Source organism: Colossoma macropomum, unplaced genomic scaffold (genome assembly GCF_904425465.1).
Source record: "Colossoma macropomum unplaced genomic scaffold, Colossoma_macropomum, whole genome shotgun sequence".
Taxonomy (NCBI): Eukaryota; Metazoa; Chordata; class Actinopteri; order Characiformes; family Serrasalmidae; genus Colossoma; species Colossoma macropomum.
The window spans coordinates 11,912,116-11,934,311 of record NW_023494800.1 but is presented as its reverse complement, the minus strand read 5'-3'; the positions used below and the strand labels follow the sequence as shown (position 1 = coordinate 11,934,311).

The following is a 22,196-nucleotide window of genomic DNA, read 5'->3' as shown; positions in this document are numbered from 1 at the left end:
CATGTGGCAGAATTCAAGCCACTACTGTAAGGTGATAGTTCAGCCAAAAAGACAAACTTTTCCTTTTCCCAAAATAGTGAATCAGACTATATAATAATGCAATCCTTCCAGATAGCCAGGACACTATGAGACATACTAGGACAGACAATAACCTTACAGCCAAACAATTAGCATTGTGCAACCTGCATGGATAAGTCACCACACACTTGCCTCAGACCATTTTAAGTCGATTAGCTTGTGGCATCTGACACTGCATGATATACTTTTATCTCTAAAAATCTGGGCTGGCCAAACAGCATTTTACAGGCCTTGAATGCTCTGGTATTTCTGAATGAGTGCCTGAAAACTCTCAACATCAACCTTAAAAGCAATATTTCTGTTTCACAATTAACTATAATTCTGATTATGTTCATTACTGCAGTTTCTTAGTATTATTAATAGTGTACATCAGTGATGGTTTAAAATAACTGAAATCAGCCATAGTGTAAGGCATGAAGCCGTCCAAGCAGTATTTCTCTACGGTCTACCAACCTTTCCTTGCAAATTTTGCATCGAGCATTTTTTTTTTACTGTCTGATAATTTGAAGTGCTCCCACACATGTAATTTCTTAGCCATCTTTGCCCTTTCAATTTCAGTGGCCATGTGGAAGCAGTGTGGTTTGTTGCATACTTTTTTTCTCCACGGTTTTGGCCTTCCGCCTGCACAAAATGGTGTTTTAGGTCAGTGAAAACTTAGCTTTTGGAAAATGCTCTCCAGGGTGAAGCTTTCAAAAATTCAGTTTTTTTTTTTTTCCACATGGACGGACGTTTTTGAAAATGCTGAAACCATGATTGTTACTGTTTCATGATGGTGAACACACTTGGCTGATAACCAGGGTCCCTCTGAGAGCTTGGTATATCAGGTTTGATTACATGATGTTTCCAACCACACAGACTCATTAATTTTATCTTTGCTTTATCATCAGGGGAGAAATAATTTGAATGGCATTGGGAAGTTCTTGTAGAATCAAACCGCCTCCATAACAGAACATGGACAACCATGTAAGATTTTATTGTTTTTACACTGTGTAAAACAGCATCTTGTGGTATTGTTGATCTTAATAAAAGTGTTTTATGCTTGAAAAAGCATTGTGCAAAAAGAGGAACTTGTATTTTTGATTAGTTGCAGGAAACTAAATATTTCATGTCATACAGTGTTACTGACAGACCATTCTTTTCCTGTTTAATCGATTAATTAAAATCATAATGAACCGATTATTCAATAATGGAAATCATTATTAGTTGCAGCCCTAGTCTTAAGTGAGAAGACAGAAACCAGCTATTATTTTACTCATTTTTTTAACATTTTCCATACATTAACAATACTTGTTCTATCTAAAGTTCTTTGCTGATGAAGTGTACTCTAAATTAAGCTACAATTATTGTGGCTTTAAAAAAAGACGAAGCTACACAGCCACCTGTAGCCGGGAGTCCAAGAGAGCATAATTGTCCATGATCTCTGGGGCGGGTGGGGTGGTCTTCCCTCTCTCTCCGTCACTTGGCACGATGTTAGCCAACAGTGTTAGTGTTCTCCTCCAAGCACATTGAGAAGTCCAATAATGTTGCGTTAGTGGCAAGATGCAGCGGCGCTTCACGTCACTTGGAGGAAGCACAGGTTAGCCCTCAAAGTCCCAGCTTGGTAGCATCATGTGAGATGCGAGATAGGTGGAGAGATAATGAGAGGGCAGGAATAGGCCATGACTAAACAAGGGGGAAAAAAGGCAAAAAAAGCCCCAGAAAAGCTTCCACTTCCTAGAAAAACAAATATAATGAACAAATATGCAAGCATTTAAACTATTTAGGCCAGCCCTATAAAATGGATAAAAGTGCAGACAAAATTCAAGGTTTAAAATGTTTGCTACTACTATTGTTGATGCCATACGTTTGTTCATTTATTTGAGTACATTTGGGTTCAGGGGGCAAATCTGAGTAAAAGTCATTTTTGGCTAAAACTGGGGGCATCAGCATTAGCATCTTGGCTGCTCGACCAGCTGCAATGCACTCAAAACTAAAACAAAAAGACACATCATGTCTCTTTTGGATACAATAATATCCCTCCACTTATGAAAACCAAATGATGACACTGGTTCTGGCTATTGCTTTCCTACCCTATCTCCATAGCTACGTCAGCCAGACGAACAACCAATAAGAGGCTGAATTATAGAGTGAATCAGCACTGGGGCCTTACTGCAGCACTGCATGACATTACAGAATGTTCCTTTGACAAGCTTCACTCAGAGGCTGAGTGATAAAAAGGCAAGAAGAAAAGGATAAAAAAGGGAAGAAAGAAAGAGCGAGGGAGGGCAAGTGCCTGAAGTGAATGAAGCAGAAGATTCAGTCACAGACAAGCCAACCTTTCATCTGCACTAAAACCTACATTACGGATCGTCTCTCCCAGATTAGACGCGACAGACTGCTGAACACAAGACACGCACACACCCTCCCCCACAAACACACAGTCCATTTCAACTCTAACTTTATTCAAGCATGTGTGGATGTGAACGGTTGCAGTGATGCCAAATTTCCAGCCACAGTACTAGACACATGTCTTCCTGAGGCATTCCCAGAATTCTTGGAGGCTGGTGCACTCTAACCAGCACTGAAGCACTGCTGAGAGAAAAAGTGCTTTCTTTAGAATCTCCTACTAGAAAACTACAATATCTGAAGGTTTGTATCAATATCAGAATGTTATAATCAGTTAAGCTGGTAAGAGATCTGTTATCCGTTTTACTGACAAAAAACTTCCAGATGCAACTTCCCAGAAAAAGATTCCAAGAAGGCACGTTTTTCCATCAGGAGTGCTTCAGTACTGGATGAGTGGCTACTGAATGGCACAAAAGTGAGAGTGAACTGGTGAACACTTTCAGGTGTGTGTACATCCTGCTTGGAAAGACATCACAATTAGGGGTGTGATACTACAAAGCCCTGCTGGTGACCCCATATAAATAATAAAAATGCACGGCCACGCCTTATGAACACGTGGAAACGAGATCCTAAGGCGTGGCAACGACATAGTAAGGCGTGGGAACGAGATCATGCCTTACTAAGTCGTGGCCACGCATAAGGATCTCGTTCCCACGCCTTACTAAGTTGTGGCCACGTATTAGGATCTCGTTCCCATGTCTTACTAAGTTGTGGCCACAACTTAATTATCTTGTTCCCATGTCTTAATAAGTCATGGCCACACATCATTTTTATTTATACAGGATGTCACTAGCAGGGCTCTGTATGTTACACATTCTCAAGATCTCTACATTTTCAGATTCTGAGGTAAAGATTCAAATAGATTTTCATTGTTTTGTGCTAAAAAATTCTTGATTCTACACAGCAAATCATTCTTTTAGAATTCTATAATTATTATAATTATATAATAGGGATGCACCAATATAGGAATTGTGGACCGATGCCAATGTCCGTTATTTTTCATGTACATCTCTGCAGATTCAGATACTGATGCCACACAATACCAATCTAAATATTTATAATATGTAAAAACTGGGCTGAAATCTTTCTAGATTAATATTACAGAGAAATGTAATATTTATTTGTTTGTTTGATGGTTAGAAATGCAGTAAAGTTAATAATATGTACACACTGTATTGTAGTAGACCAGTGTCACCCCTATTTTCTGCTCTTCCAAAATACAAGGAATGTGTCATCACATATTGGTTTGAAATACTGGCCAGATCCAAACATGTGTCCAGTGCATTTTCTTAAAACAAAGTACATGTTGATACCAGTATGATATGGATATTACTGTGAATCCCTATTACATAATACACTGACTGATTTGTCTCAGATAAATAACAGCAATTAAATGTAAGGATGCATTGATATGGAAATTCTGAGCTAATATCAATATTTTTCTAATATCACTGTAAATTAAAGACCCTTAGAAAAGCCGGAGGGGCATATCAGCAATATGTTTTTAAATTCCTGTACAGTGTTTCAGATGTTCATTTTTATTATTTTTCTAAGCTGTATTGAAATAACAACAATATCTCAAAGTTGTGTTACCTATATAAAGAAATGTCAATTAGTTTGTGGGTGATTTTGACCAAGAAATCAAACAGTGGCATTTGTGTGTGGAAGCATAAGCTATTTTTAACTTGCGAAATTAAACTCAGAGAGCACAGACTCAATGCCACAGCTACAAACAGAAGAAACCAACACAGCGGTCAAAATTACTGGTTGGGCACAATTCATTTCCCATGTTTCAGCCTCGTGGACGTCTTCTATTGTGAATGTTTCTATGCCAACATGAAGCAAAAGCCAGCAGCACTTGCATCAACCTCCAACCTGCACGCGTCCCTGCAACAATCTCAGTGACTAATAACTGTTCAGGTGAGAAAGGCATCCGTTTCTCATAACGTGCAAACCCTGAGGTTCTCTCCCACAGTCCGCACCCCTAGGCCCGGAGGAGCACAATAAAACATGCCTGTACAGGCAGCGGCCCTGACTGACACCCAGAGAGAGGTGCAGGACAAAAAGCTTACAGGAGTTTGGGGCCCCTATATGCCCCCCATTTGCAGCTCAGCATCAAGACAAAGAGAAGACAGTGCATTACAGACAGCTGAAATGGTGAAGGCCTTGATTTGCTATGTCTTAAAGGAGTAATTCAGAAAAAAAATCAAAGACAGGTTTCGTGTCTGAGGTTCACTTCTTTACTTTTACATGCTATGAAGCTAACGTAACTAAAAAGCAACGGAAGTCTATCTCACCCAAGTAACCTAAGTGTCGTGGAAACTGTTCACAGTTGATTTTTCAGTGACCTATACCTTTAACAAAGTTCCAACAGTACAGTACTGTGACAAGTCTATGGTACCATTTGCAAATGTTAGTACATTTGGCACCGCGGCTGAAGAGATACGTGACTGTAAAGTATTTATCAGACGTGTTTAATCAAAGTATTGGTGGTTAAATTCAAAGCAGGCTTGCTTATCTACATAAGTTCCTATTAGCCACCCATTTACATTCAATTCATGATATTCTGCACTGCAGTTTGAGTTCTTTAACCCCAGTGAGTGAAGACTTAAAGGGGAATTCCTCCATTTTTTTTCAAAATTTCTGAATAATTCAGTCTTTGAGATATAAACAGAGTCATTCCAAGTGGTTTGGTGTGAAATGGTTCATTGTAGAGAAACTTTACAGTGGTGGTGATAGGAACCAGGGGTCACAATGTCTGCAACACAAATACAGTCATTTTATTTACCATCCAAAACCAGCAGTGAACTAGTACATGCGTCGTGAGCTTTTATATGGAATGCTGATGATGGTAAAATAGGCATAATCTGAAAAAAAAAGTTTTCTTTGGGGATTATTTTTCTTCGCAATACCGGGCATGTATCCCTCCGCCACGAATGCATTAAAATTTATTTTAAGCCAAAACTTTACCACAAAACTATCATAAAACAAAGTGTCAGATATCAGGCAGCATATATCCAGCCACTTCATGTAACTTAATAACTTTCTGTGAGGGAGCTTTCAGAGGTTCAGACGTCTGGTTCCTATCAGCACCGCAGTGAACAATTCTGACTCAGTTTTTCTAGAACGGAGCATTTCACAGCAAACCACTCTGAGTGGCTTTGTTTACGTCTCAACCATTTAATTATGTAGAACTTTTGAAAAATCGGTGGAGTTGTCCTTTAAGCAGAGAAGCCACTACACAAACTACAAGGCAGATTAATTAGGGAGTGCAGCTCTCACACAGCACTTTCCCACGCAGTTAGCAGAAGTTGCTCGGTCTAATATGAGGGTTTTATAGTCTTCTCCCAGCTCCCCACAGAACTACTTCGACTGAGGTCTATCACACCTGAGGGTGAGGAGGGTGAGGGTGGGCTTACCTGAAATCATCTCTCGCCTTCCTTCATCCAAGTGGGTAGATACCACGTCCCCCATGGTGGCAAAACAGTGTTGGCAAAGTCCAGAAAACGCACCAAAAGCCTAACTGACGTTACTTGGAGGAGAAACCCTAAAAAACGGAAAGTTGTTTCGCGCGTTTTCTCCTAAGCGCCTTCCAAGGAAACAACATCCCCAGAGCTGTAGTGTTTCAGCTCCTCCAGGCTTGAGCTCACTGAGTTTTAGCGATGTGCTGAACTCAAAAAGTGAATTTTTGCTAGTTAAAAGTGAAGAAGGTACCGACACGGAGCTCCACACTCACATTTACCCGTTCAGGAGAGTCATTACTGACCTACCGCACTGAGTGAAGTATGTGTGACACTGAGGGTGTGGTGAAGTGAGCAGGCTCAGTCAGGCACCGCCCCGAACCAGACAGCCTCTCATTCGGAGTTTTTCCAGAAAAGTTTTTTTTTTTCCATTATTTATTTTTTATTTTTGTATTATTTATACAAGAAGCTATAGTAAATACAAAAAAGGGAGAATGTGCAGGGAAAGTAAAATTAAAATAAAAAAAACACATAAAAAACAAAACAAAAATCACAAAAACACAAACACATAGTTCAGCGTTTTACATTTAGGTTTGTTAGAGTGAGAGTAGTTGCTTGGTACCATGACGTGGTAGACAGTTGCAAGTTGGAGATCCTCCATGAGAGAGTGCAAACTGTCCACGTGACGTCATGAAGAAAGCTATGTGGAGGTTGTTAGAAGATCTTGTGGAGTAATCATGAAGGAGCCCTGCTGGTGACGTCCCGTGATGCGAGTCAGTAAGGTGTGGGAACAAGATAATGAAGTCGTGGCCATGACTTAGTAAGGTGTGGGAACAAGATCATGCCTTATTAAGCTGTGGTCAAGGCTTAATCATCTCATTCCCACACTTTAGTAAGTCGTGGCCACACATTAGGGTCTTGCCCCGATGCCTTACTAAGTTGTGGCCATGCATTAGGGTCTCATTCCCTCGCATAACTAAGTTGTGGCCACGCATTAGGATCCCATTTCCTTGCCTTGCTAAGTTGTGGCCATGCATTAGGATCTCGTTCCCACGCTTTACTAAGTCGTGGCCACACATTAGGATCTCGTTCCCATGTCTTACTAAGTCATGGCCATGCATTAGGATCTCTCTCCCACACCTTAGTAAGTCGCGGCCACGCATTAGGATCTCGTTCTCAGGCCTTAGTAAGTCGTGGCCACGCATTATTTTTATTTATACAGGATGTCACCAGCGGGACTCTGTATGGTGGTACGAAGCCCCACTGGTGACATCCATGACTTAGTAAGGCGTGGGAACAACATCATGCCTTAGTAAGTAGTGGCCACACATTATGATCTCATTCCCATGCTATACTAAGTTGTGGCCATGCATTAGGATCTCGTTCCCATGCCTTACTAAGTTGTGGCCACAACTTAATTATCTTGTTCCCACGCTTTACTAAGTCATGGCCACACATTATGTTTATTTATACAGGATGTGACCAGCAGGGCTCCATAGAAAACTGTTTTCAAAGCAGTCAGGAAGAAGAACGTGTATAAAAAAGAAAATAAACTGGCATAATTCAAAATTATTAATTTCATAAACATTGTGTATTTGTCGGTTGTACTGTTTAGGGTGCAACGGAAAATCTGAATAAGAAGCTGACCTCAGCTTCGTCCCAAACTTCAGCTACTACAAATCACCACTGACCTCTTGCCTAGAACTCATTTCTGCACCTAGAACCAAGTAAACACACATACTGAAAAAGAAACTGTTCTTCATGTAGTTTTCATCCTTTTCCTGTCTACAAGCAAACATATACTGTGATATATATACACAGATAATCCACAGCAGTAAAACTACCTCCTTGTCCATTGTCCATTTTATTAGCTCCACTTACATACAGGTGCACTTTGTAGTTCTACAGTTCTTCAGCCCCCATTCACCCTGTTCTTCAACGGTCAGCACCCGCACAGGACCAACATTAGGTGGTGGATCATTCTCAGCACTGCAGTAACACTGATGTGGTGGTGGTGTGTTTGTGTGTGTTGTGCTGGTCTGAGTGGATCAGACACAGCAGTGCTGCCGGAGTTTTTAAACATCTCAGTGTCAGTGCTGGACTGAGAATAGTCTACTAACCAAAAACATCCAGCCAACGGCGTCCTGTGGGCAGCATCCTGTGACCACTGATGAAGGACTAAAGGATGACAAATACAAACTGTGCAGCAGCAGATCAGCTATCGTCTCTGACTTTACATCTACAAGGTGGACTGACAAGGTAGGAGTGTCTAATAGAGTGGACAGTGAGTGGACACAGTGTTTAAAAACTCCAGCAGTACTACTGTGTCTGATCCACTCGTATCAGCACAACACACACTAACACACCACCACCACGTCAGTGTGACTGCAGTGCTAAGAATGATCCACCACTCAAACAGTACCTGCTCTGTGGTGGTCCAGTGGTGGTCCTGACAATTGAAGGACAGTGTAAAAGGGGGCTAACAAAGTACACAGAGAAACAGACGGACTACAGTCTGTAATTGTAGAACTACAAAGTGCTCCTATATAATAAGTGGAGATGATAAAATAAACAATTAGTGTAGAAACAGGGAGATGATTTAATGTTATGGCTGATTGGTGTAAATGAACAATACATGTCACACGTTTACCAAATAAGCCTTAACTGGACTCTTTAGTCTTTAACCAGTCATTATATGGAGAATATGCATGTTTAATTAGGTGGAAAATCACACTCAGAGCCAGGACTAAAGAAATGAATCCAGTAGATCAGAAAAAGGAATGGAATTTGGAAATAAAATGCTTTGCTGCCCTCTTGTGGACACATTTGGTACTCAAATACCAGTTACAAAAATATTAAACTGTATGGTTTTGCACACACAAATCACACATCATCACTGATGAGTTTTATACACTTTGCGAAAGGCATGTATTTCATATATAAACTTATATCAAAATGTATGTAAACCATTTTGAGTGAACTAATCAGAAATACTAATTTAATCTGTGATGAGATTAACAGACTGATTTACAGCTTCTGCTTAATGGACCTAAAAATAGCTCATAATTTGCGACAGAAAACAATAATTTGCATATAAATATAAAATGTAAAAATATCTGCATGTATGATAAAATAATTAGCGTGGGCTATAAGACATAAACAGAGACCACGTGCTTATGATACAGTGATTATGGCGACCACCTAATCGCATTTTTAAAGAATATAAACTGTTTGCATTATGATGATAACTTGTGGCGAGAATGAACTACCAGCCAATCTCAGCGCAGGAGGGCGGGGCCTGTCTGAATACAGGTGGGAAACGAAATAACAGGGCATTAAAGCAAACCACAACAGCAGTGCTTTTCAGTTTAAAATGATTCCAAATGTAGAACAACAAGGAAGATTACAGGTGTTCACAGAGTTTAATTCAATGGCATAAAGAAGAGCATACAGAAAAGTGATAAGGCAGGAAAATAACTAACTCACTAACTAACTGACTGACTAAATAAATAAGTAAATAAATAAACAAACAAACAAATGTTAAAATCTAAACATTCTTGAAGCAAAAATATTACATAAATGAATTCATATATACATAAATAAATACAAATACTTGAGAGATATTCAAAATATAATATATATCATAAAAAATTAAATGGCAAAAACTACAAATAACTAAACAAACAAACAAACAAATAAATAAATAAATAAATAGGAGAAAGTATATATTATTATATATTATTAAATACATATATATTATTAAAATCAGAATGTAACTGGTAAAAACATAGAAATGATTGATGAATAAATGCACAAATGAACAAGTAATTAAAAATATAAAAATAAAGATAAATAAATAAATTTAGAAAAATGAAAAATCTAAAAAAATAAATGATAAAAAATGTAAATAAAATGACTGATGAATAAAAGAATAAATGAATGAATGAAAGAATAAATAAATATATAAATAAATAGGAGAAAAATTAAAATCTAAAAATACAAAATGTTTTTGAAAAATATGATTTGAAAATAATACATGTTATAAGTAGATAAATAATAAAATATGACAATGGTATAAAAGCATTAAAATAAAAGTAAATAAATACACATAGACAGATAAATAGATATATTTTATACAGATAGAGATTGTGACGTATTTAACATCCCCCAAACCTCTATATTTATTAATGGATATTTCGTGATGAATGATATGAGCCGCGTCTTATATGATTGTGGAGCTCGTGTGTGTGTAAAGTGATTAGGTTGTAGAGGAGCAGCAGCAGCAGCGCTGCAGGGCGGGGCGCAGTGACGCCTCCCTCAGCGGAGCCTCCGCAGTCTCCAACACACAGAGAGAGAGAGGGAGAAAGACAGAGGGAGAGAGAGAGAGAGGAGGAAGGAGACACTCTCTATCACTCAGCAACAGCATCATGGCACCCATCGGATTAAAGGCGGTGGTCGGCGAAAGTAAGTGCACCCCTATTACCTTATAATGTGTTCTATCATCAGTCTCGTCATGTGGGGTAAAGAAAATGTGGCGATGTGTTTTAGGCCCTTTTAGGTGTGCGTGCGCGTCCTCGGTGCTCCCTGCGCATTCGCTCCTCTCTGTGTGCGTCTCGGGTGAACAGCGAGGACGTTTATCTCTCATTTTCTTTCCTGCGCTATTGTTAAGGAGGCAGAGCTTCATCTGTTCCGTTTAGGTGTCGTTTAAAATGAGCAGCATCCTGTAGCTAATCATGCTGCTGGTGCACAAAGGTGGAGAAAAGCAGAAACGCCCTGAATGTGGATGGACTGAGGCGTTAATAAAGCTTCTTATGGCACTAGGGTGGCTATAATCGCAATATGATGAGCGTATCGCTGCGGTGATGATGGTGGGACTGATGAATGGGGGAGAGCGGTGGTCCTGGTGTATTAATGCTGCTCTGAGAGCGGAGTCAGGGTGAGCAGCACTGCGTTAAAGCTCCATATGTGAGGAAGATTACGAGGCTGCTCATTCGCCAGCTTTCCGTTCGAATTTCCCGTTCCACCTTAAATGAGGCGCCAGAATGTAACTGCTGCACCATTTAAGGTGGAACGGAAGATTCGAACGAGAAGCCAACCTCAAACCGTGGCTCCTCACGGCTGCGTTAAATGGCGGCTACTGCGTCCTCAGCTGAACGATGGTGGATGGAAGAGGGGGGGGGGCATCAAATGCGCAGCCCTCTCCTGTGTGCGTGATTGCAGTTTCCGCTTCCCATATTTGTCTAGCAGCGCAGTACACATTCACTCATTTCTACAGTTGGAGGCACGAACAGAGAGTTACACTGGCTGATGTGGAAGGAGCCTGTCTTTGAGCAGCATCCACAAGACGAGCACATACAGAGATGCTGATAGCCCCCCTTAGGGACCAGAGGCCTTACAAGTGTTACATAGGAGGGCTGTTTAGGGCAGTGGAAAGATCAGACAAGGCTGCCAGAAGGCAAAAAGATCATCAGCTGCTTTACTCTCTCATTCTGAATGCATGAAGCCTTGACCTATAGTGATGTAGTTGCATTAGGATGATTCCTTCTTGATATTTTCATATTCTGTAGCAATGCAGCTGTTGGAAAATGCCATACCCAAATGCCTGGATATGACATTTTCAGAAAGTATAGTCTCCCGAGCCTCCCATAAGCGGGTACATTTGTACTGCGTCTGAAAATGAGTCTATTGAATAAGCCTGGCTTGTACTGGGTAATAAATATGAAATGCATTAAATTACCAATGCACCTATATGGCCAATTTTTAATGTAAATGTCTGCTGATGCTGGTACATGAACATTTATAAAATGTGGAATGTGGAAATGGGACTAAATCCATCCGGATTAGCATTAAAAATGAGCGCACCATCATTCCTGTGGGGTTACACAGTAGTGAAATGGAGATATTTTAGCACAGTATCCCAGCATCATTTAAATGTTTCTGCTCTTCCAAGATACAATCAATACACCATCAAATCTAAACATCTTTCCTATGCTCTGTCTTCCAATACTGATATTATACTGATGATATCATTGTGCATCCCAGTGCTAAACATAAAAAGTAGGCCTGTATTCACCACGAGCAAGCTTGTGAAAATATGTGGGGTTGTTGTAGGAGTCGGCATTGTGCAGTTGCATAATGCAGTACAATGCAAAACAAAGAAAAAACCATATTCGGTAGCTGATGGTTCAAATACATTCCTGTTCCGCTCAGTTGCTGATGTGCTGTAGATGGGCTTGGTTTGGTGTAGGATATGCTGGGCCTTTTTCCCCTTACAGCAGTGGAGCGTGTGTGTATGGGGGATGGGACGGCTCATCCCTTCTGCACTGCTATCAGAGCATGGCTGGGTCATGGAGACAATTAGAGGATCGGAAAAGCAGGAATTCTTCTGCACGATAAGAGTTCCACATGCATTACTCTTGGATTTTATTTTTTCCGCCTGAGGTCCTCTTATGACTTTTGTGTGCTTTTATGTGCCATAAGTCATTTTTATCTGATCATTTTTCCTCTTAGAATTAAGTGGCTGTGCCATATGTAAATGAGCTCTGTTCTGATTGGCTGCCCTGTATTGTGCCTCATTCAAAAAGCAGTCCGGCTTGAAACACTCTTTATAACTTAAGCATGAAGATGCAGAGCTAAAGTGCTATAGGGATGAATCAGTAGGTATATGTAAATGTGATGACATCACAAAAATGGTGACTTTTAAAATGTTATCTGGAACGAACAAATGTGTAGATAATCTACCCTGACAATACCCTAAATAATGCTGAAATGCTGCTCATGATGTCAGAGATGTTTCATCAGATGCAGTCTATATTTATTCTTTGTGTGTTATAGATTTAGCCATACTAACACGGTAGTGTGGTGCTTAGTCATCAACATGACTCTAGGCACATAATACAGACACCATTCTGTCACTGCTCACATAACCCTGCATAACTGAAAACTGGAACTGTGCTCGACTGGGGTGGGAATGTGCGGAAATGTGAAAAGGTTGAATTGGCTTCGGCTGCAGAGTCAGTTGATTTTGGTAGTGCGTTTCAAAAGCCCATAGCTTGTTGTCCTACTCAAGCGGAGACTGGATTTGCTGTGAGGGTAAAAAGGATGTAGTGCTGCATGCTGGATAAAAGTGGAGTTGTAAAAACAGCTGTAAAACTGGGCCAAGACAGGATCTGTGAATGGCTTGTTCTAAAGGGACTTTTATTGTCATTAGTGCAGCTTTTGAATGAATCTCTCCCTTTGTTTGCATCACCCTGTATTTAGCGATTTTCTTGAATGTAGTTTCACTCTTCAAAGGGCATTCTTTTACTGATATGATATTGGAATCTTATGGGTATCAGCAGCTTAAAAAATGATCAGTCGTGGACAGATACAGATTTGACTGATATTTTAAACAGATATATGATGAGTGTTTAAGCGACGCTGGTCTATTGTGCTAAAATTTCTACATTTTATTCACTTTACTGCATTTGTAACCCTACAGAAACGTCAGTGCTAATTTAGTCCCAATTTCTATATTTAATAAATGTGTATCGGTTTTGGCAGATTTGAAAAATATTGGATATCGACATTGACCCAATTCCCATTGGTTCATCTCTACTTTTTAATGTAAATGCTGTAGATTTCACAGGGCTTAGTTTATTGGACGTGGTTCTTAGCTAGCTTAGGAAAAGAGCAACAGAGCAAGTGATTTGTTGATTAGTTGATTGATTAGTGATCTGTATCAGTCGCTGATAAACTGGGCCCATGGTGACGTTAATGTCTCAGATAATGTGGATGTTGTAAGAAAACCTCATATCTCAGAAATTGACATATTTTTAGGAGAACAGAAAACATTCGTAACTATAACGATATTTTATTCCATCTAATTGTGCACCATTTCTGTTGGTCCATTCATTGTGAAAAGAGTTCACACAATGTCAATGGTGTGTTTTAAAAAGGTGCAAAAAAAACAAAAAACTAAAAACAGTCGTTTTGTTATGATTGATATGATCTCAAAATTGGTACATTTTACAGGAGAGGATGAAAACACTCTTCGCTTAATTAGTGTAAATTAGTGTAAAGAGATTTTACTCCAAGCTGTTTTAGAGCATTTCTATCTGTCCATTGATCCTGAAATTTTCACACAGTGTAAATGACAGCTGCCAGGCTCAAATGATGCAGAAAAGTAAAAGTAAAAAAAATGGAGATACATGGACAGCGACGATATGCATGCAGGGATCCACATACACATGCACTCACATGTGCACACACAAAATAGAGCTACTCCTGCTTTAGCAGATGAGTATTAGCTGAGGTGTAACATATTAAAGAGCAAAACAGCAGCATCTGACCTCAGCTAATGCTTTAATATATTCACTTTCATTATGACTGAGTGAGTGAGATCCTTAGGCAGTTAAAGGGCCATGTTTTCGTATTTATCTAGTCCACAGTTGTGTGGTTTTTTTGTGTCATAATTCATTTTTACATAACCGTTTTCCAACCACTTTTTATCCTTTCAAATTACACATTCAGTCTTTTTTACTGCACCTTTAAGACTGAACTATGTCAATAACATCTGTTCTGATTGACTACCCTGTGTTGGGCTTCATTGAAAAAGCAGTCTAAGTTGAAACAGTCTTTATAACTTCAACGTAAATAGGCGGAGCGTGAATGCTGTAGGCTGAATAAGCAAATATATGTAAAAAAGTTTACTGAATTAAAAATAGCTTGTTTTCGCTGCTTAGTTTTAATACATAGTTTGGGGGAGTGGGCTGAGCAAAGCTGTACTGCAGTTGTATTGCTACGTATTGCAATTGCATTATGCATTCATATAGTAGAAACATATTAAAGAACTCTTTGATGTGCCATGCTTAAAGACTAGCCTACATTATTTAGATTAAAATTATATGCGCTTGTTGGATAATGTGACTCATCAAAGCCCACAAGGTTGATCAGGAGCATACAAATGTAATAATTTGATTAATAAAAAAATCTCCAAAATGTCAGCTTTTCTGGAGTGGGTAAAAACATTCCTTATTTTTGATGTAAGTTAATGAATAGAGATTTTATTCCAAGCAATTTCGGAGCATTTCTGTTGATTCCTTCTTCATTAAATTTCCAGACAATGTTAAGGATGAATACTGTGCCCAAACTGGATAGCGACAAATGATATATTGTGCAGCACTACTGTATACGGTTATGCAGGGATGGTTTTGAAATGTACCCGAGGCATAAATGTCATTGTAGACTTGATTCCATTCAGTGCTGTTTAGTTTTGCAAGTAGCAACAGTGCGTTTGTAATGTGTCACAAATAATGATTTCGCTATTGCTGGTGCTGCTGATTATCAGTCCACTGCTGTACTAAAATGGCTTTTTTGAGAATGCACAGCTTCTGGCAGTAATTTCAGTTTCTCCATTAGCAGACCTCCTCCACACTATATCCGAGAGACACACTAACATACGCAGGGATAAATATAACTAATAATGAACAGAAACACTGCTGTCAGGCTCTGAGCTGTACAGTACAGCTAGCAGAGAGAGGGACAGGATGCAAATAAGAGGGGAAGGAGGATGAAGGTGGGGAGCGGTTGGCTGGAACGAGAACAAATAGAAGTAGAGGGAAGGAAAAAGAGAGAAAGGGAAAGTGAACAAATGGGAATAAAGAGACTGAAATGTATGAAAAGTAGAAATAAAGAAATCTGCATTCAGTAGCTCTGCTGCAGTTATGTGCTTTAATACTGTCGGGGTGATGGTGACTCTATTATGTCACAGGCACAAGCCGTTTTGCTCAATTCCAATTTTTTGCTCAGATTTGATCTTTCTGCCTTAATGGCTTTTTGTAGGTGAGCCTGATCTATCATTAGTGTGAACACATATCTGCCCTGAAAGGACCCATATACACACTTCAGAGATGAGTAAGATCACATGCATGATCCCACGTGCATTATGAACAACAACACAAAACATCATATTTGCGAGGCAGTCATCACTGTAGTGGTGATCTAATGAACAAACTAGCAGCATACACTTTTATCACAATGATTATTTGCTCAGGAGGTCAGCTGACAGCTGGTCAGCTGTTCATGATTAGAGGAAGAAGGCAGTAAAAAAAGGCTAGATGCATAGCTTTAGCTTTGATGTTAGCCAATGCAGAGCACCTTAAATCTTATCTGACTATACTTATTACGGTCGTGTGGTTACGTATCAGATATATATCCAATCTAGAACCACATATTGTCACTGTCAGATCACAAAAATTCTCCTGTGTTCCCATTGTTTTATTTTTCTATAGAAATTACTAGAAATGGTTCAAAATTAGTTCCGAAAAAATTATTTACATAAATTAACATTGCACACAGCCCAATTTTCTCATGTAACTCCTAAACTCTGGAATCCCATTCCAGAGAATATCTGGAATGCAGGCTTGAGTGTTTAAATAGGTGTTTTAAATCCAGTTGAGAAACATATTTGTTTAGGCTACCATATACCTGGAGAATTGTGGACCATTTCCTCCTGTTGTAAGTAACTGTGCTGTCAGTTTGTTTAGACTGTGGTATTTTATCTCTCATCCAGTCAAGTTGTTGTAGAATTGTATTTGCTCATTCACAGGCAGCAAATGGCTTTTCAGAGTTTGTATTCCTGTACATATGTTTGAATACGCATCCAGACGCCTGAAAGGAACTTGTTTAATGAGAGAAGTGGGCACGCATCTCTCATTAATATGGGTGGACTACATATGACATTAGAGCATGAACGTATGGTTTACACAGTCAGAGATCTGGTTACAGTGCAGCTTGACCACCTCAGGATCTTAACAGCTAGATCCAAACACATTCCAATCATAAATGCAGTTACATTTGACTTTTAAAAGAGTGCACAGTGGTGTTGCAGTACTTGAGTCCGGTTTTGGTTTCGACACCATTTTGACTCATCGACTTGAAAATTGTAATTGACACTAATTGTTCTGGTCAAAGATCTAATTGGTCCTTCAATGCATAGTGATTGATAATGAATGTATAATGAACTACAAACAAATTTCATGTTTTTCCTTTTCCTCCTTTTATATTTACTTATAAACATCTTAATCTGGTCTCAGTCTTGACTCAGTCTCAACTACAACAGAGTCTTGGACTTTGACTCGATGTGTCCAGGTGGTCCAGTGGTCTTGAGTCCAATGCTTTGGACACAGACAGATGCGTGCAGAGATGGGTAATCAGGGCCTTTGCCATATATTTGCCAGTGCAGTGCTGTAATGTGAATGTAGTGGTAATATTTATCCCAGGCTTTCCTCAAGATTGGAAAACTCCCACCCTCCAGCCTCCGCAGCAGCCATTACAGAACACACACAGCAGTGCCATGCATTACTGGGCCTCTATTGGTCTGACAGGGTCGGTATGAAACATTGTGCTATTAAATTTGCTTTGCCCTAACGCTGTACCTGAACACAATGAACTCCCCACGCTTTGAAATTGCAGTTCAGTATGTGTTACAGCTAAAACTGAATTACAGCTTTACTGATGGCGTTTATGAAGCTGTTGCCCTTTCCTTCAGTTTACCATTTGACGTGGTGACAGCTCTGTTTGTTGTTATCAACATAACTGACTGTCTGCCTCGAAACATTTGTGATTCTGGAGTAGATTGAGTTGAGATTGAGTTAGCGTTAAAGGTGTTGTTCTTAGTATAATGATAGGGAGATAAGAGAGTAGTTCTATCTCCCTGCTGTCTCTCTGGGGAATACATTACCCAGAATTCCCGCCATACACACTGGGTTTATTGCCAGGCTGTGAAAACGAGCCCGGGCAGGGAGCTCAAGGGAGAGATAAATCAGACCCGTGGATAAAAGATACAGTCGCTGCCGGGGCGACTCGTCCACAGAGAGAGAGGGAGAGAGAGAGAGAGAGATGCAGAGCACATCTCACTGACACGGTTATGTCCGTGTGTTTAGGCCTGTGTGTTCTGAATATGTCAACCGGTCGTCCACTGCAGCACTGCACGTTTACCCCCATCAGATATGCAAGACATTTAAAGTCCAGAAGGTGTACAAGTATAACTTTGCTCATATAAAATGCAATAGATGTCACACAGGAAACGCAAAAACAAGGCTTCAGTTTGAATTATTCATGCCGGTGTAGAATTTTCCCAGTTACATAACAGACAGCACAGGTACCAGACGATTACTCTGCATTTTTTTTTTAGGTGGCGAAACAGTTCGGTAATCCATCACACAAATTGCATAAGCAGAATCCCAGCATATTTCTCTGTTGAAGAAAAACTGCCTGGACTAGAATGTGACATATTGGTCTACTTGTCATGAAATGTCCACACATTATAAAGGATAGCTGTGTTCTTTAGAGGATGTGCTGCTTATGATATTCATATTTCAAATTAATTCAATTCAGTTTGATCTGTGTAACGATTTTCAGTCAAGACTGTCACATAGGGCTTGGTCCCTGCTGAATAAACAGTACAGACCAGCATGCCTTTAATGCAGGTCTAAGCTAATTTATGCTGGTCTAGTGCTGGCCTTGTGCTGGTTTAGCTGCTCACCCAACATGGTCATGCTCGTTGACCAGCGCACCAGCATTCAAAGCACAAAATATCCTAGGTTTGCTGGTGACCAGCTACGCTGGTATGTGCTGGTTTTACCAGCAGGGGTATTGTCAGCAGCATTATGATACAATTCATATCACGGTACTGATACTAACATGCCACAGATCACATACAGCACAGTAACTTCATCCAGTTAGTTTTAACAGTGCTGCAACACGAAGAAGTTCTATAAAAAAAGTAAACAAAATGCCAACAGCTAAGTGCTAATCAGAGTAGGCTACAAATATCTCTCTATAGTTGCAAACTAATACACATTTGTGAATGTAAAACTGACTTATGTACATATCTAACAAAGATCATACATGCCTTAACAGCCTTTAAGAAAGCAGACTAAGTTCATCCACGCACACAACAACAGATAACAGACTAATGAATTAACTTTACTCTGTTCTACGTTTCTCATGCTGAAGGAACCAGAGTGAAACGCTTTCTTCTCCAACACATATTATATAAATAATAATAAATAAAAAGCAAATCCCTAATTTTTACACCATATACTCTTAGCAAAAAGGGTTCTAGTACGAAAAAAGGGGTCTATAAAAAATAGTTGCCATGCAAAGAATCACTTACACATTCAAATGGTTCTTTGTATGTTCATGGTTCTGTATAAAACCAGTGCCTTTATTTAAGAATGCTTGAAGAGTACAGGTTTGAACCATGTTGGATGTGGTAACTGTCGCACTCTTAGACATGAATGCAGCATCCATTTCCCTCATACACACTGTGTCAACAAAAATTCATAAATAATGATACAGGAATATCAATGAGTTGTTGATGTATATATTTACCACAACGCTAGACACAAAGCAGCCATACAGGGATTGCATCAGAAGCCAGATGTAGGAATTGAGTGGAAAACATAAGGAGATGTTAATGTTGATGTGGAGGCTGTATAGTTAGTGAATAGTTGGAGTAGTTAAAGAAAAGCTGGGAATATATGTTAAGGTAATAAAGGGTATGGAGGTCCTGGAATCAGTTTCCATCAAATCTTGCTGCACTGGCGAAACAAGCTGGAATGTTGATCTAAGCAGGAGCCGGTACATCTCATAAAATGAGAGAGCAACAGAAAAAAAAGCACAGTATGAGATAAGAAGGTAAACATTAGAGAGGTAAACATTTCTGGTTCATTATAATTTTTTTATGATCATGGTTCCTTAGAATGGATCATTCAGGTTGACTTTATTGACGAGAAAGGTGTCCTTGTGCTGTTGTGGTTAACAGAGTTCCTCCTGCTGACAAACCAAATCTGAATTTTCAGCTTGCAGCAGCTGAAAAACTGAAGGGATGACTGCTGGACTGCAAAACCGAAAGCATAATAACACCTATGATTGTGTAAACCTCCCCCCTCAAATGTTATCTAATTTCCAGTCTGTTTGAATCACGCAGCTATTTCCAGAACAGCCCTGGCATGTCTGAGTGCACTTTGACCCAAACGTGGAGGAAGAGGGCCACAATGTCACGCTTTCCTCAGCGTCACCTTCCTTCTCCCAGTCCGCGACGTCGTGTTTTCATTGGCCTGTTTTGCTCAGGGAGTGAGAGATGAGGCTGTTGCGTAATGACTCAGCATGCTGGAGTCTTACACCGAGAGGACAGCAGAAACACAGCTCACTCTGAGTGTGTGTGTGCTCTGTCCTTGGTCTGTGTGTCACAGGGAGAGGCCCTGAGCATCGTCTCTCACTTCTCACTGCTCCTCAAGGACAGCCTCGCACAGCCACAACAAGGGCAATATCTCACAGCCACAGCTCCACCTGCAATCTTACTGTGAATAGGCCTTAATTCAATCACCCCCAATATAACCTCCACGTATTATAATAACTCTGTGGTTAATAGAGGTGATTTATTTTGCTCCTGCTATGCATTTATATGGTGTCCATTTATAGACGGTGTCAGCTCAGTTATAAAGATGCAGTCTCAGGGAAAAAACAGCAACTGAAATGAAACCATTTGGCTGCATTAAAGTATCAAACTGAGAAAATGCTGTTACTGAAAGTTCAAGAGTCAAAAAAACAAACAAACAGGTCTCTGCAGAAAATGTTACAGTATATTATAAAACAGGCAGTCGCAGTTCTAAAGTGTGATCAGCTACAAATTTCATATTTGTAGCTGTCGTAAAATAATCAATGTACATATAACCGCACAAATCAACTGAATTCTGTACTCATGGCTTTTCTAAGCAGCCATAAAAAGCTATTTCTGCCTCTTTTGAAGGAGGTTCCTCAGCTGAACTATGCCTTTATTTTTTCAGTAACATTGACAGAATATATTTAGATGGAAATGTGAATGATTTAAAGTTGGATTTTCATCTTCACAGGCGAGCAGCAAATCAGCATTTATAAAGGTGTATTATTGTGTTTAAATGCTACTTTTTATTGGGGCAGTCATACACTATTTTTTGATATCAGGACAACCACAGTTGTTCTGCCTGTCTTATCTCAGCATGGCTGTCTTTGTGAAGAGTCTGAACCGTTTTCACAGTAGTGACCGAGTGTGCTAGTTAATCTGATAAGAGTTAAGAGGAAAAAAAGTGTGCAATGTTATTACTGTTAATAAATTTAATCATTCATTGAATATTGCTGTTTTTATCATGTAGTATTTTGTTGCTCATTTATAAAAGCTAAGCTAATTCATGTCATATCAAAGAATGCTCCTTAACTGGGGTGAAATCACTGTAATGTAAAGCTGGATGTTGCTTGTGGCTTTATTTTAAATGTATATATTTTTACGTATAAAAACAGCAAGAGCTGATTTTAAATTTTGAAGCGTTTGGTTGAATTCAAGATTTAAATTAAGAAAATACTACTGTAACATCTGCTGTAACACTCACACCTCCTGTTATGACATGTTTTAGCGCAGCATATTAAATTGGTGATGAAAGCAGTGGAGTGTAATTGTCCACAGTGGGATAAATAGCTGACTGTCTCTTTAAGAGGAGAGAAGTGAACATCCTCAGAGATGAAGTGAAAGTGGGTCATGATATGCGAGGCGAAAGCCCCAGGGAGCTGCGGACAGCAGAGAGTTAAATCTAAAGGCTCGCATGAGAGAGTGGAATGGAGATGCGTGTTGGGGTCATACAGTCTACTGCACTCCATTCACCCAGCATCCAATACATACTAATTAGAGGTGGACTGATCATGAATTTTCCTGGCTGATTCCAGTTTCTTTACAGAGAAACCGTTAAAGCCTTTTTTCAAGTAAACACATGAAACACATTTTCATGTTTCTGTTAGGCAAAGTCACAATATAAATAACATTATTTGGTCCTTAATGGTTCAAAGTTTAAATTTGAAAATGAATCGTAGCTGGCTACTTAAATAACATGAAAGTAAGAGGCAACTGGGTGTAACATGATGCTATGACATTTTGGGATAGTCGCAGCATTCAAATACAGCGCGAGTGCACTCACCTGCCTCAGGTCATTTACATCACGAAAATCTAACACAATAATTTGGCTGATTAGCGATTGCGTGTTTGGAGTGAAAATCTGCTGATTACGATGTTGACTGGTTCTGATCATGCATCCCTAATACTAATTTACAAACCATGCGCTAATACACAGCAGAATTATACGCAGCTAGTTACTGTATGTATATAGATGTGTATGTGAATACTGTTATCACTCTACGCAGACACAAACTAACTACATATGTCTCCTTTTGTGTAAGTACAGTCATAACAAAGCCTCA

At 39.5% G+C, this 22,196-nt stretch overlaps 2 protein-coding genes across 3 annotated transcripts in view; one reads left to right on the top strand and one right to left on the bottom strand.

Moving 5' to 3' along the window:
* niban2a (niban apoptosis regulator 2a) overlaps window positions 1–6,257 on the bottom strand; it is a 51,610-nt gene extending 45,353 nt beyond the window's left edge. Inside the window, exon 1 of the mRNA XM_036587931.1 lies at window positions 5,883–6,257. Within this exon, the coding sequence (XP_036443824.1) occupies window positions 5,883–5,937 (55 nt within the window). The 5' untranslated portion in view covers window positions 5,938–6,257. The remainder of the gene's footprint in view (window positions 1–5,882) is intronic.
* Window positions 6,258–10,277: 4,020 nt separating this feature from the next.
* stxbp1a (syntaxin binding protein 1a) overlaps window positions 10,278–22,196 on the top strand; it is a 43,621-nt gene continuing 31,702 nt past the window's right edge. For both annotated transcript variants that reach the window (XM_036587864.1, XM_036587863.1), the window contains exon 1: window positions 10,278–10,388. In XM_036587864.1, the coding sequence (XP_036443757.1) occupies window positions 10,352–10,388 (37 nt within the window). In that variant the 5' untranslated portion in view covers window positions 10,278–10,351. The remainder of the gene's footprint in view (window positions 10,389–22,196) is intronic.